The following is a 15,513-nucleotide window of genomic DNA, read 5'->3' on the forward strand; positions in this document are numbered from 1 at the left end:
TAACTCAAGAGTTGTTACCACTAATATAATATGAATATTCCAGAAGCATGGCAATTAAATCATTGCAACCACAGAAGAGACCAAACAATTCTCTTTCTAGAGGGAATCTTGATTAGCAACTTAATTCAGGGTCTGGATTCAGCAGTAGCTGAAGTGCTGCTACCCCAACTTTATGGCTTCCTATATTCTGTTAAAAGTTATTGTAAAGAGCATTTTATTCAATGAGGTCCTTTTTTCTTTTCTGCATATAAAAGCAGTTCCAAGCAAAGCAGCCAACCCTCATGAACTGAAAGTTTGGAACGGGAGGTTCTACATGACATCTAGTTTGAGCTCAAGATAGATTTCACAGATGTGAAACTTGCTTGTGGAGGAAAAGTAGTAGTACAGGTAGTCCTTGCATAACAATCCTAATTAGGACAGGAATTTCCGTCACTAAGCAAAATAGACAAAATATCACATGACTCTGCTGCTTAGTGACAGCAATTCTGATAGCCCCAGTTGTTAGACAGGGACCATGGCACTGTTAGAAGACTTTATGTTTCTTCTGCCTGTGGAAAGTGCTAGCTTCTCTTCTTTTCTCCCTAGCCGGGCCAGTGAGACCCCTTTGGTAGATGAGGTTCTGCTACCCTGGATGCATATATCCTGGGTTCGTGCAGAAGAAGGAAGAAGACAACGAATGTCAGCCAGGAGTGGCAAGGTTAAGTGGCCGCGGAGTGCAGGATGGCCAAAAGCAGATATGAAGGGGAGTCAAGCAGGTGGGGGGAACTGAAATGCACACCGTGGTTGTAAATGTGGGCCCGCTGACAAATGCCCAATTCTTGATCGTATAACCACATTGTAACCTCAAGGATCAGTTATAACTTCTGTTTGTTTATTCCTATTACAACTTCAAATGGTCATTAAGGGAGGACTATTTGTGCCTCCTCAAGCACCAGTTAGCTGTCACTAATCAACACAGCAACCCAATAGCTGTTTGTCCTATTTGTCCTTGCATATCTCTTACATAGCTAGAAAGCTTTTCATTATATGTCAGTGCAAAACCTGTTCCTTCTCAAGTTAATTCTGTATCTAGGGTTGTAAATTAAGCATTTGGGATTTAAGAAATGCCAGAATCTTTATCAATTTAGGTCTGATTATAGTGATGATCAAATGATGCCAGTGGCTGATTCAAGACATTAACTATCTACTACAGATATAAGATCACTGGCTTGCATGCAAGCTCCCAAGTCTATTGTCAGATTGAAAAATCTTCTTTATATTCACAACCATCAGTATACATTATCCTTGTTCAATTGAAGCCTGTGACCTGTTTCTTATACTTTCTGATATTCTACTGCACCCTACATAGACAACAAAGGAAGCTCCTTACCTTGTGGCTCATTAACCAATACGAGGCACTTTAACACAGAAGGCAGCAATGTCTCAACATCACATATCTCAATGCTTTGGGTCCTTTGCAGTGCTTCAAGAGTGAAAGCTAAAACTGATCCTAGGCGAGAAGGAGGGGCATTACCTTTGAACTGTAGATAATTTTCACTGGAAGGAAATAAAAAGAGATCAGTCTCTCTACCATTCTTTAGGACAAGGAATGAGAATTAACATGTTTGTATATTCTTCGGTTATATTTTCACCCAAATAAGTTTACATCTACACAGTGTGTTCTGATGGAATTAAACCTATCCAGTTATTTTTCAGCTAAAAAGTTCTGATCGTTTTTTCTCCCCAATATCATGCTTGTGTTGCTTTCAAAGTAAAAGACACCAAAGCTTTTTCTCCACCAATTTAGCTATCGAAAAAATTTAAATACCAACAGTTGATTTTATTTTTCTGGACACTACCTGATGACTTGGACAGAGGTCTTGTGTAGATGTGCGGCTTCTGGAGTGGCAGCCAAACTGCACAATGCCAGCAAGATGGGATGATGTCCTGCTCGAGATGACTGAAGAAGAAAACGCCCCAAATACTGGCGAATCACATCCCTTAGCAATTGGTTCAAATAGGCACTCTGAGTCTGAGACTGGCAATGGCAGCAAATAAAGGACAAGCCCTACAGAAGGGGGAGGGAGAGGGGAAGGAAAAAAAAACACAATTTGCCACATTCAGATTGTGAATGCAAAACATCACTATCCCCCACAGGACGTCAAATGGGTCTTCTGAAAGTAAAATATGCTGCAAATGGTGAGAATTGCTGACAGCATCACTACCCCAAAGTGTCTTAAATTTCCAAACATTATCAAGAGAGTGTTTTTTTCGTAAAATGTACAAAAACAAGTAGTTTTTTTAAAAAAACAAACAAACTACAAAACCAAGAACTTACTTGCTATCTCTGCATTTGCTATCGGAGCTTGGTCGTTTCCATTTGCTTTGCCCCATTATCTAGGGCAGGGGTAGGCAACCTTGGCTCTTTTATGACTCGTGGACTTCAACTCCCAGAATTCCTGAGCCAGCCATCCTGGCTTAGGAATTCTGGGAGTTGAAGTCCACGAGTCATAAAAGAGCCAAGGTTGCCTATCCCTGAATTCTAGGGCCAAGAGTCTTTTTCTAGAGACAGGCAGGAGGGTTGCCATAAAGATAGCAATGACCTATTAATTTAGGTCATGTGACCCAGATGAGGAAGAGGATCCCTCTTATGACTGAGGGTGAAGAATTCGAAGTATCTTCTGACTGTTTTGCTCCGTTCCTTTTTATTTTTGATCACATATAGGTGGGCAAAGATTTTATTTTTTATTCATTTGCATCCTGCCTTTATTATTTTTACAAATAACTCAAAACAGCGAACACATTCGACACAATTTCCTCCTCCTATTTTCCCCACAACAACCCTGTGAGATGGGTTGGGCTGAGAGAAACAAAGAGTGCCTGGCCTAAAGTCACAATTGTCTTGTTAGGCCCCTTAATGAGAATTATTGAACGATCTTTTTTTTTTATTGTAAATAGAATGTTAATATTACAAGTCCTATTACAAGTCACAATTGTCTTGTGAGGTCCCTTAATGGGAATTATTGAACAATTTTTAAATTGTAAATAGAATGTTAATATTATATTACTGATAGAAAACTGCTATTAATAAAATAATGAATATTGGCATTCATATTCTTGATTTAATGGTATGTTCTATTTAATTTTTTGATATATTTTAAATGAATGGTAGTTGAGGTAATGAAATGTTTTATATACAGTAATTTATTTTTCTGTACTATATTGTAAGTATAGTCTATTTTCTTGGAAATATATACTTTACAAATAAATCAGCCAGTAATATGATCTCAGACTATTTCAGCTTTGTAGTGGTTAAAGTGCTGACCAAAAACCAGGAGACTGAGTTCTAGCCCCACTTTAAGCAAAAGAACTTGACTGGGTGACTTTGGGCCAGCCACTCTTTCTTAGTCCAACCCTCCTCAAATGGTTGCTGTGGGGAAAATAGGAAGAAAAGATACCATGCATGTTTTCCAGTTTGAGTTACTTACAAAAAATAATAATAAAGGCAGGATAAAAAGCTAATCAATCAGCCAATCAATCAATTTCAAAAATTCATTACGTGACGCCAATTTTTTTAACAAAAAGAAATATTCAAAATACATAAAATTACACCTATTATATATAAAATGAATGAATATATTCCATAATAAAAGGGAAGAACATTGATTTTTCTCTTCCTGCGCTTTTGCTCCTTCAAGAGCAGACTGCCAAAAAGAAGTTTTGCTGGTTGCCACATGATCTTGCAATCCCTGTCTTCAATTAAATAGCTTATAAAAGTTAAGCTATGGAGATCGTGTACTAAGGGGGCTATCATGATATTAAGATGTTGTTATAGAAAAGTGGAAAATTGTGGAGCCAAGTTTTAATCATACTTGCTCCTTATGGGCAGATTCCTACTGAGTGTTCTTATGAATCATCATGAATATCCATGAGAATTGCTGAAGGGAAGATGTTAAGATCTTCAAGGAAGAACCCAACTGTTACTTGGGAGGGTAAAATGTCTGACACATAATACCCCCTGGAAACTATGAAGCTAAGTTTCAACTACTATTCTTGAAGGCTTCTACCTCACTCTTCTTGCATGTCCATATTAGGGGAAGTCTTTATTTCAGCCTCTTTAGTATACTTGTAGGTCACCAGCCTCTGGGAGAAACCTCAGAAAGCTTATCAGTTGTCAGGATGCACATAAAGAATCTATCAACGTTAAAGAGGCTAGGCCAGGGGTGTCAAACTGCTGGCCCTTGGGCCGGACGGGTCATCTGGAAGCCACGCCACCCCAATGGCAAAACTGTCCCAATATGTTGCGCGACATCATGTGATGTTGCGAGTTTGACATGTCTGGGCTAGGCCTTGTTATATTAAAAAACAAAAAAGCAGCATTAATCAAAATGTTAAATATCTTCATTGAGGCCCTAGGTTAGGGGTGGGGAACCTTGGCTCTTTTATGACTTGTGGACTTCAACTCCCAGAATTCCCGCTGGCTCAGGAATTCTGGCGGTTGAAGTCCATAAGTCATAAAAGAGCCAAGGTTCCCCACCCCTGACCTAGGTGATCTGTAAACAACATGCCACATTTGAAATGCAGTCCAGCACTTGAAACATTTGAGACTTGATCTGAATAGTCTCAAGTAGACTGTCTCCCCCCCCCCCCAAACCAAATTCTACTTTATAGAGAAGTTGGCTCAGGGGTTTAGCCACAAAATACCTGATAGCAGCTTGGATAAACTGGAATCCCTTTGTGTTCTAAAATGTTCCTTGAGCTTTCTGGCTCCATATAATTACCAGATGAATAGAAAAACATTCTTAGATACCACCTGCTGGAACTTCTACCTGTTAATGATCCAGGTTAGGCTTCCAAGTCTGTTTAGGTATACTTACTTTTATTGAGGCCTAATTCTAGGTGTTACTCTCTACAGATAAAGACTGGTGTGCCCCCTTTAACCCATGGTGGCATTGATTGGATCAGTGGATAATCTAGGTATAGCAGCATTATCGTGTGCCCATCTGTAACATTTGGCTGGTGAAATTTTATTTTAGTTAAAAGATTGACAATGCAAAAATTAAGTAGCCATGGGACAACTTACAAATAAATTATACAATTTATTATACAATCATATAAATGTTCCAAATAATTTTTAATGTACTATTGTTTAGCCATTAATAAAAAATGCCTAGCTAAAATTAACAATGGGGCTTACATTTTGCACATTTGACTAAAAATTCAATTATGTAATTCAGTCGTGCAGGAATAACTGGCATAAACTTTGTTTGCATAATTCATAAAAGAACTAAGCTGAACTTAAAATAAAACAAAGTCTTCTTTTGGGACATTAGTTGTTGAAGATCACTTATCCATGGTTAAAAGTATTTTTTTCTTATCTTGCTTCTGTCCAATAATTTTATGTTTTAAGTTTAGTATTTGAAATTAATATTTAAACCCCTCAAATTAAAAAAGGAAAAGCAATGTCGCGAAACCTTTTGTGAAGGACCCCAATATTTTACAGCTTATTTTAAAAACTGAGTGCTTTGGAATATTCATTTCTGATCCCTTTTCTTATTTTATGTGAAATTTATGCTTGTTTTAGCTAAAGTAAAGAATTTTCTGTTCATGACTTTTTGTTTGTTCTGTGCATTTTTTCCTCCTCTCTGCCTAAACAGATTTTGTTGAAAATGCGTTCAAAGATTAACAGGAACAGAAGTAAATCATGAGCCTCTTACCATATGGAGCTATTATTGGAGAATTCATGAAGAATCTTATATTGAATTCATACTAGCAAAATGATCAAGAGAGAATTAGCATGTTATCAGCAGAAGAAAGTTCTACCATTGCCACTGCCATCAAGGAGTGCTGATTTCCAGGGCAGCCAAAGTGTGTGTGTGGGGGGGAGTTGAAGCACCTTAGCAGTTGTAAGTGTGCATAGGCTGCCAGGTTCCCAAATTTTGATCATGTGACAGTGGGGGGGGGTATTGCAATGGCTGTAACTTCAGGGACTGCATGTTACCTATCGTACGTTCAGCATCATTGTAACTTCCAATAGTCACTGAACAAATGGTGATTATGTGAAGAACATCTGTAATCAGTGAATTATAAATAAGCTATCATTTGCTTCACAAGTGCAGTTTTCATTTTTTAAATTACGTAAGGGAGAGAAATGTGCCTAGGCCAGGTATTTGAACAAGTACCAAATACTTTTGAGATAATTAAAATCGAGAACTGAGCAACCTGTAATCATCCCAAATCTTACGGTAGTCATGAGTTTACCTACGTATGCATATACTCGTTAATACTTATATTACTCAAATACACACATACTGTAGATTTTTTTAGCCCAACTTTATTTCTTTTATAAGTAATTCAAGGCGGAAAACATATATAATACTCCCTCCTCCTAATTTCTCCACAACAACCCTGTGAGGTGGGTTTGGGCTGAGAGACAGTAAATAATAATAATAATAATAATAATAATAATAATAATAATAATAATAATAATAATAGTTGGAAGGGACCTTTGAAGTCAGCAAGTCTAACCCCCTGCTCAGGCAGGTAACCCTATACCATTTTGGACAAATGGCTGTCCAGTCTCTTCTTAAAAACTTCCAGTGTTGGAGCATTCACCACTTCTGAAGGCAGATTGTTCCACTGGTTAATTTGCCCAAGGTCACCTAAGGCAGGACCAGAACTCAGTCTCCTGATTTCTAGGCCAGCACCTTAACCACTATATCAAAGTGGTGCTTCTCTCTCTGTGTGTTTGTGTGTGTGTGTCTTTTCATACGAACATAGTATAGAGATACAAAGAAACCAGCGTACCTGAAGGAAAAATGGGAGATTCTCACGAATGGCAGCCAACATCACTGCAGGCAGTCCTTTATCCTGCTGAAGCACAGCATGGGGCAAAAGCAAGCAATCTATAATACGGAACAAGAGGGGCTGTGCTTTGGAAGTAGCCAATATGGCTGCCCAGGATTTCACAAGGCATCCTGTTGAAATAAAACCAAGAAAACCAAAAGTCAAAATTGCAAAAGGAGAGAGGAAGCATGAACAAACCTTTCTGCTGGATTCCATTTCTGCCGGTAACTATAGCAACCAAATAGTCGCATTTCTATGTATCCCGCTTAATAATCCCAGGGATGGTGAACGTCCATTTGTACAGTGAACTAAGAATGAGAGTTGCGAACTTTGGACTGAAGCCAGATACGTCAAGGAAGAGTACACTCAAGGAAATAATGCTAATGTATGCCACTTTTGTACTTTATATTTACTATTTGGTATGATCATTTCTAATGTCAATTACTCTGCCTTTTGATTTTCATCAAAAGCAGTAACATAGTTGGCTAATAAACGAACAAATAAATGTAAAGCAAAGCAAATGTTATGAAGGCACAAAACATTCAGCAATATATTTTGAATCCCCCTTCACTTCCCTAAATAGGAAATATCACTAGGAAAAAGGATAGTCTTGCTTAAAATAAACAGAAACCTCACAGAATGACAGAGCCTGTATCAGAATAGAATGTGTGACCCAATTTTATTTCTCAGTAACTTTTTAGGTCTGTACAGGAAAACTCTTTCAGTGTACCTAACTAAACTACTCCCCTACTTGAAAAATAAACATTGGCAATTTTTGCAGCTAAGTGTGTGCCCATCATACCATAATGTGATCTTTCCAAAGAAGCAAGAAATCTATAGTTTCTCACTGATTTCTAGAAGGAACAGACAGGAAGTTCATATGAACTAGGCTAGCAGAAGAGAAAAGGGGATGGCTGGTGAACTACGTTGAAGTAGGTAGCTGTGGAGCTGCTGAAGTTTTTAACCTGTCCAGATGAACCCCAGTCAAGCCAGTCATTCTAAATGAATGTGGTCTGGAGAAGAAGGGAAGAAGGATGGGAGAGAGCATTATGATGTGGGATATTAACCAGAAAGGGGGGGGGAAGAAATCATCCCCCCCCAAAAAAATCATGTTCCAAAAAGGAATAAGATGCTATGTTGCCAAGCCGAAGAAGAATAGCTCAATAGTCTAACTAACACCTTTCCTTAAAAACAGAGAGGACATAGAAATTGCCACATATTTACCGGCTAGAAGCAGAATTTTTACTTTCAAAAAAGGGTCAATAATATGGTTTACTTAGCTACACTAAAGAAGCTGGTCATGAATCCAAGCAGCATTCCAATGATATAAAGGGAAGGAGGAGAGGAAAGTTCTCATTCTGCTTGACTATGTTGCAAAACAGAATGTTACAAAAACAAAAACTTGCAACATAATGTACACTCACAACCAGTAGCCTTAAGGCATTGTATAACTTGTATGGAAGTGTACGAATGGCCAGACTATCTTCATTCTGGGAAAAGATATGTGTCTATACCTACAAAGATAAGAATCATGAAGACAATGGTTTTCCCTATCATACTTTATGGAAATAAAATGTGGACTTCAAAGAAGCAGGATAAAAAGGTATTGACATTTGACATTTCTGAACTTTAATAATGAAGATCACAGAAAATTAAAACAAACAAACAAACAAAAAACAACAACCCGTGGATCTTAGAAGAAATCTAGAAATCAATTAAGACGCAAATAACCAGATTCAAATTATAATATTTTAGATGGATTATGTGAAGAATTGGTGAAGACTATAATGCTAGGAAAAGTGGAAGGAAAGAAGAGGACAGCCAGCAATAAGATTGATGGAACACAATCACAGCAATAGTGGGTGCAACACTGGGGATCTGAAGGGCCAAACTGGGGACAGATCTTCCCAGTTGCTAAGATTTATTCTCAACTTGTCTCAATGTGCTGCAGAAGGAGGTTCTAAGAACCTCAACAACTGCATATCCCAGCAACCTCTTACATAGCCCCATTTGCATTGTGTCTCCTGGCTGGTTTTTTATTGACAGACGCTTGCAAGGGAACCAAACGGCAACCTGGCTTTTGCAGGTTAGAAGTTCTTCTGCTGGAGAAGTTGCCTGGAAGCATTGATGCTAATGGCTTTGCTTTCTATTGTTGATAAGGGGGGCACTAGGCATGATAGTTACCTATTATCTTGTAAGTGAGATGGAGTCCTTCTGCAGGGCCTTTCTTTATTAAATAGGGTTTTACATATTTTAATATATCACCAAGATATTCTAATGCCTTTGTCACCATGGCTGATTTTTCAGGCAGATGCTGAAGTCCACTGTAGGTTTTTCCAACAGCCTAAGAAAATACAGGAGAAAAAAATGGGGAGCAATTCTTGATATTGGGATACACCTATCCTATTAAGATAGGATAGGGTGTTTTCTAATGCTATGCCTCCAAAATTGCTACTTATAATAAACACCATACCTCAATGAATCGGAAAACAGCCTCCTTAGGATCTTGTTTGTAGATTGGCTCATCAAAGTGAGCCCTTGAGAAGATAGTTATTATTTCTGGTAGTCTGAATATCAATCTTGTAAGTTCAGTCAGTTGTTCCATATAAGCCTTATCTATTTATCAACACAACACAAAAATTTGATGTGACTTAGCATTCAACTTTTTCCATACTTAGACAGTTCCTTTGGTATGGTGAACTGCAACTTCTACAAGGGGAATATATGAATTGTACTCTAACACCAGTGTTGGTCAGTTGGATTTATATACTCCATTGTGTTTCCTCAAGGAGCACAAAGCAGTAAACTCAGTGCTTCCTAGTCCATTTTTCTGAACAACTACAAAAACCTTATAAGGTCGAGTTGGGGGTGTAATTGGCCAAGTCACTTAGTGAGCCTGAGGGCAGAGAGTAAATTTGAATCTGAGCCTTACTAGTTCTAGACTAATACCTTAATCACTATACCAAGTTCAGATTCGAAAGACTGCAAAAAAAAAGTTTTTTTAAAAAGCATAGCTATTTCTTGGAAATTTTAAGATGCTATGACTGTTAGTAAGTATTTTCCATCCAACCCTTTGCTTTCAAAGGGTTATCAACCTCTCTCTTTCCATTTTTTTTATTCCCCCTTGCAAACATCTGCATACTTCAGTATATATTAAAAAGAAAAACCTAAGCCCATTACATTTCTACATTATTTCCACTACTCAAGTCAACCAAACTCACCAATTCAGGTGAGATAACCAAAGATCAAAATCTAAAATACATAAAATGACCACTAATTCATCTGTTGTCTTTTACCCCAGGTTACTTTCAGAAGTGTCTTGCCCTTTGCTTGAAAATATAATAAAAAGAACCACTAGCATTAATATCTATAAATACAGACTTTCAATTGTCCTACAGTAAAGTACCCTCTCACATGAGTTAAAATGTTTTGAAATAAAGTATCAAATTTAACCTGATTTTGTTTGTTTTTCAAATGAACAAACTTACTTTAAATTAAATTAAAAATTAAGCAACTAATCAATTACCCAAATAGGCAAACATAAACTGGAAGAATAATAAGGCAAAAAAGGGGTAGAGGTGACAGTAAACTAACATTGTGCACATAGTTGAAAAGACTAAGTTTCTATTGCTGCTGATCACATATAAGTCAATGAACATACTAGTAGTCTGGTCAGCATCTGTTCTGATCAAAGTCTCAGGAGGCTGATTGATAAACATTTGTAAAATGCATCGAAACCATGACTGAACAAACAAGGATTGGTAAGATGAATGACCCATGCCAGTAAGAGCTTCAGCCAGGGCACTGTATAGAAAAGAAAGCCAATAAAGAAAAACACATTAGGTAAACAGAAAAGTCAGTCTTTCTCCTTGATTTGTGTCATTTTTTTCATCAGTAAATGATTCCAAGAACTCCTGCCTCTAAGAAATGCCCTGTATGCACATGCCTTCTCCCAAAACTGGGCAGAACTGAGCCCTAAACCAATTTGTGCAACGCAACTGTAACAAAATCTAGGATATCATTTATTCCCAGTTTTCTAATAGTGCTTTGTGTACAGCCAGCAGAACAGCTGGAAAATTCCATGCAGCTTGCATAGTCCAGGGAGTTAGGAAAATCAATGAAAATATAATGCAACATAAATGTTTTCAGGAAAATTAATATTATAATTTATCGGAGTTGGTCCTCCTGAACAATTAAGAGAGAAGAAAAATGATAACTCTGTTTGGAAATGCAATTTAGTGTCCTTAATCTCTAACATACATCCATTCCCTTTCTTCTTCATTACTCTCTCTTCTGACACCCCTCTTTTTTCTGACATTCCTCTTTCCCCACCATACATCTGTTTCCTAGCAGACTGAGAAGAACTGTTAGGCTTGACAAAAGCATGACAAAATGGCTGTTGAAACTGGATTATTTAATATATCGAAAGGATAATATTGGCACTGTTATTTATATAACTGAAGAAAAATCTAGAAAATAGATTTTCAATCCTGCTTTTACAGAAATGTATAATAAAAATCTATATGTTACTGCAACAGAAGTAGTAAACCAAAGTTATGCAAATACCTGCTTTTATTTAACCAAGATGTTGTATGGCTTACCTATTTTGTATCAGGTGAGTTAGATACCTTGAAACCAGCTGTGGGCAAACCATGTCATCCCATCCAAACAACTGCATCATAGCTATAACTGGCTGAGGTTGGAGATCTGATGTACATGTGCTGGGTAAATCCAGAGCTAACAGAGTCAAACCTGTTTTTAAAAAGAAAGTGGGTATGTGTTAGAAAAGCAGAGAAGTAGAACAATCCTACATGCTTTGTATACCACTGATTTTTTTTAAATACTAAGATTCCTTCCCCATCCCCAGCAAATATAAATAATTTGAAATCTTGAGCAGAGCTGCAAGACATATGCTTCAGTTTTTCCTGCTTGCTGTTTGTATCTTAAAATCTGTTTCTACCAGCTGCTATTTACTTCCAGGAAATTCTACTGCAAAAAACGAAAGAAACTAGAAATAGGAATCATAAAGTGAGATGGATTATGCTGTATGTTGTCAAACCAGCTTCATGAGTCAGACTTACCCTCTAGCATGGGTCAACTCATGCTATTTATAATCATGGAGTTTATTATTATTATTATTATTTTTGTGGACATTTGAGGAGATAGGAAAATGATATTGGCACTAATTCCGTAATCAAAATGAGTTAAAATTTAACTGTGCTATGTCATTTATTCATTCATTGAATATGTATTAAGAAACTTATACTTTCACTGTTCTTTAGCATTTTAACACAAATGCTGCTATATTCTCAGTGTAATTAATGATCAATTATATACTTTTTTAAAACCTTTTTAAGTAACTATGCAAGGAAAAACTAGAATTGACTAAAAGAAGGTACTAGAGCCACTGCTTTAGTGTTGTGTCCGTACGCTATTGCATGCCAAGGAAGTGGGCAAATATTTCTTTTCCAATGCATTTTATTCCACCATTATTATATCTTAACTATTGCAAAGCTGCTGAAGTTCAAGGTCTTTTTTTCATTAACGACGAGGATTTTAAGGGTGCATATGTTCAGTTCTTAATTCATGTTGAGGAAAATGTATTTAAATTCAAATCTGTCTTTTACAAATAATACTTAAATGGATTCAGTGAGGTATTGTAACTAAATGCAAGCCTTCTTGCGCTGAGTTGAAATATACAGAGTTAGTATACATGGAATTTCATGGAAGAAATAGTACCATATTAAAATACAAAGATGGGCACGGTTCTAGTGAAGACAAGGATCACCATTTTTATAGTTTAGTTGCAAGATGTTGTTCCATCTGCTAGGATTTTGATTCTTACATTATAAGACTCCAGAATATAGGGTGTTATTTTTTTAAAAAAAAGTCATTCAAAATGTATTTGAAATCTTACTTGATATATTTACAGAACAGTGAAGATTATTATAATCCTAGAGAAACTCGAGGGAAGGGAATTTGTAGCAGCAGGAGACTGAACAAACTCATTTGAGCACAGAGAATGAGCGAGGTATTGAATAGGATGACATATCAACCATTAACATTGCTTAAGATCACAGTCCATGATATTTCAAATATAATGAACATCTAACAAAACGTGCCACTCAAATTACGGATCCGAGGGACCCTATGAATCAAGTGAGCACTCTACTAAAATGAATATATGAATCTCTCTTCCCACTGAGGTATACGCATGCATCAAAAGGCTGAGCGCGCCTACAAGAATCCTACTATTTGCAGATAAAGTCTACTATATTCAGTAACAACTCATTTAGAAACGGGAAGAATGTATCACGGTCACAAGAAACATGAGGACAAGTTGGGAGTACAAACCTGCAGCGGTATCTGCAAGCTGAGGAGGGGAAGACTTCAACATCCTCTGGCCCTTCAAGTAGGGAAAGAAATTTCTCCAGAGAGCTTTGGCAACAGCAAGGTGGTGCTCTTTCGCCACCGATGAAGGCTGTGCACTGGGTCCCTGGTTTAACTGCTTATGTGCTGTTCTAAGAAAAAATAAATAAAAGTAATACGATCATAAAGACTATTGTCCTGGGAGGAAGAGTAATTGAATTTTTTAGATGCCTTGGGATGGCTACTGTGCATCCTTTCCAAGGATTTAGAAATCACCTTTTGTAATTCAAAACTTGATGGATACAAGCAATTTGATGGATAAATGATGGCATATTAAGCACCGTAAAGTTAATGTTAATTATTTATGTCAGCCATTAATTATGCACCTCTTAATATGTCAGGCCCAAATGGGAAAGAGGCAGTTCTAAAACGAATGTGCGTATTTATCAAATGACAAGTAAGCATGCTCGCACTCCAGTGCCAAATCTTTCCTGATTTGTTAATTTTCTATGCACGATGTACAGAAACTGGGTCAGGCACAGAATATCTATGAATATTTTTTTTTTCCTCAAAAGCATTTATCACTGAAGTTTTCTTTTTGCAGCCTCAGTAGAGATAAATGCATCAAAACAAACAAACAAAGATTAACCCTTTTCAAGTACGTGGCAGCAGTCTTCATAGCACACTGAGGACTAAAGTTATTATTATACCTAAAGTCAGTCCTTTACAGAGACAATGTGGCATGAATTCAATAACACATTCAATTTTCTTTGATTCTGCTAGTACAATTCCCACTACTTAATCTAATTTGGAAGTTGTGACTTTCTAAAGGTTCAATAGAGATTTGTCTGCAGGGAATCGGTTGGAGAAGGGGCAGGAAGCATTAATAAATTTGTCTGGCAGACTAGAAAGTGAGGCATTGCTGCTCTTGGATGATCCACTAAATAACATGCTTATTAAAAACAATTTGTAGAAATGCACTATCATTCCTGCTCCTATTTATCTCGTGGTCAGCTAAATCGAGATTGTGGATTAAGGTACTAGCAGCATTATTACATTTGCCTTATTAAATTTTATAAACAGCAGAGTAAAATCAAAGACAAGGTATAAGTCAGTGGCAAACTACAAAGAAAGGCAGTTGTCTTTAAACTCCTTTAGCTCATCACTGACAACCAGACTGAAATCAGAAAAGGACTTGCATATTTGTGAATTTTATCCTAACTCCTCAAGCTGTGTTTCTTTCCACTGTTATTATGCTGACTTTATTTTTTTGGGGGGGACCAAAGACTGTTGTGATAATTTGCTTGGAGTTATGTCAATTATTTAAGCAGTGTTTAGATCTACACAGTCCGTAATAATCTGTGGCAAAAAGCCTGTGGAAACTCCATTTTACCTTTATTCTCTTCCCTCACTTTGGATTGTTCAAGGTATATATCTCTTGCCCTATCCATCTCTGGCAAATGCATTAATCTGCCTGAAACAGAAGACTTTGTAATAAAATTATAAAGTGCAGCTGCGAGGAAGAAAAATGTGATGAAAATCAGAAGGAAAAAAACAAACACAGAAACAGATGCTGTATTGCATGTCTGCATTGGTCAAAGAAACAAGACTTATGGTTGACATTTAACATTATAGACCTCTCCTTGATAAAGAAACCATCTGAAATATATAAGAGAATAAATAGAGACACACTATATAACATCTGTTCTCTGGTTTATTTATCTCTCACTTTGGAGTCTTTATAGCTGTTTAGGTATTTTCTGTTCTTTCTTAATTAAAAATCAGCCCTAAATCTAAAGATGGATTAAAAAAAAAACTACTTTTAACTAAATTTAAAAGTATCCTAGCAAATATATAAGAAAAGTCAGAATGTACCTCTTGACTGAATTTTATACTTTTTAGAATTTCGTAACACGGATTTAAAAAATTAATATATATTAATTTTTGTTTAAAATATGGCCTATTATTTCCCTATGGGAAAATTTGCAGAGAATTAACCACTAGGTAGCTGCCTATTTATAAATATTTGCGTAAGCATTTTTTTTTTTTTTTTTGCATAACAGCATCATACAAAATGCTTTTTTTGAATTATTGGCCCATCTTCTGGAGTGGTTTTTCATGGGGTATCAGAGGCTGCAAAATATCTTCAGGGACAAAATCAAGTTGTACTGCAAAATCAGACCTAGGCATTGCTTTAATGGAAGGGATCCAGGCTACTAGTTTGAATGGTAAGTCAAAAGAAGACATGGACAAATTACAGCGGCTAGGTTGTTAGTAGGGCAATGTTGGAAGAAGGAATCTTTGCCTACTTTGCAAGAA

At 36.8% G+C, this 15,513-nt stretch overlaps 1 protein-coding gene across 1 annotated transcript in view; it reads right to left on the reverse strand.

Annotated features, from left to right (window-relative positions):
• Positions 1 to 15,513, reverse strand: part of MMS22L (MMS22 like, DNA repair protein) — an 81,692-nt gene that overhangs the window by 11,858 nt on the left and 54,321 nt on the right. The window contains exons 15-22 of the mRNA XM_039356080.1: positions 13,180 to 13,346; positions 11,427 to 11,577; positions 10,487 to 10,629; positions 9,299 to 9,441; positions 9,010 to 9,169; positions 6,787 to 6,956; positions 1,839 to 2,047; positions 1,370 to 1,536 (exon numbers count right to left, since the gene is read on the reverse strand). Of these exons, the coding sequence (XP_039212014.1) occupies positions 1,370 to 1,536; positions 1,839 to 2,047; positions 6,787 to 6,956; positions 9,010 to 9,169; positions 9,299 to 9,441; positions 10,487 to 10,629; positions 11,427 to 11,577; positions 13,180 to 13,346 (1,310 nt within the window). The remainder of the gene's footprint in view (positions 1 to 1,369; positions 1,537 to 1,838; positions 2,048 to 6,786; positions 6,957 to 9,009; positions 9,170 to 9,298; positions 9,442 to 10,486; positions 10,630 to 11,426; positions 11,578 to 13,179; positions 13,347 to 15,513) is intronic.

The sequence above is a fragment of the Crotalus tigris genome, unplaced genomic scaffold (genome assembly GCF_016545835.1).
Source record: "Crotalus tigris isolate CLP2741 ecotype Arizona unplaced genomic scaffold, ASM1654583v1 scf7180000018784.18638703518:1950463, whole genome shotgun sequence".
In the NCBI taxonomy this organism is placed as follows: domain Eukaryota; kingdom Metazoa; phylum Chordata; class Lepidosauria; order Squamata; family Viperidae; genus Crotalus; species Crotalus tigris.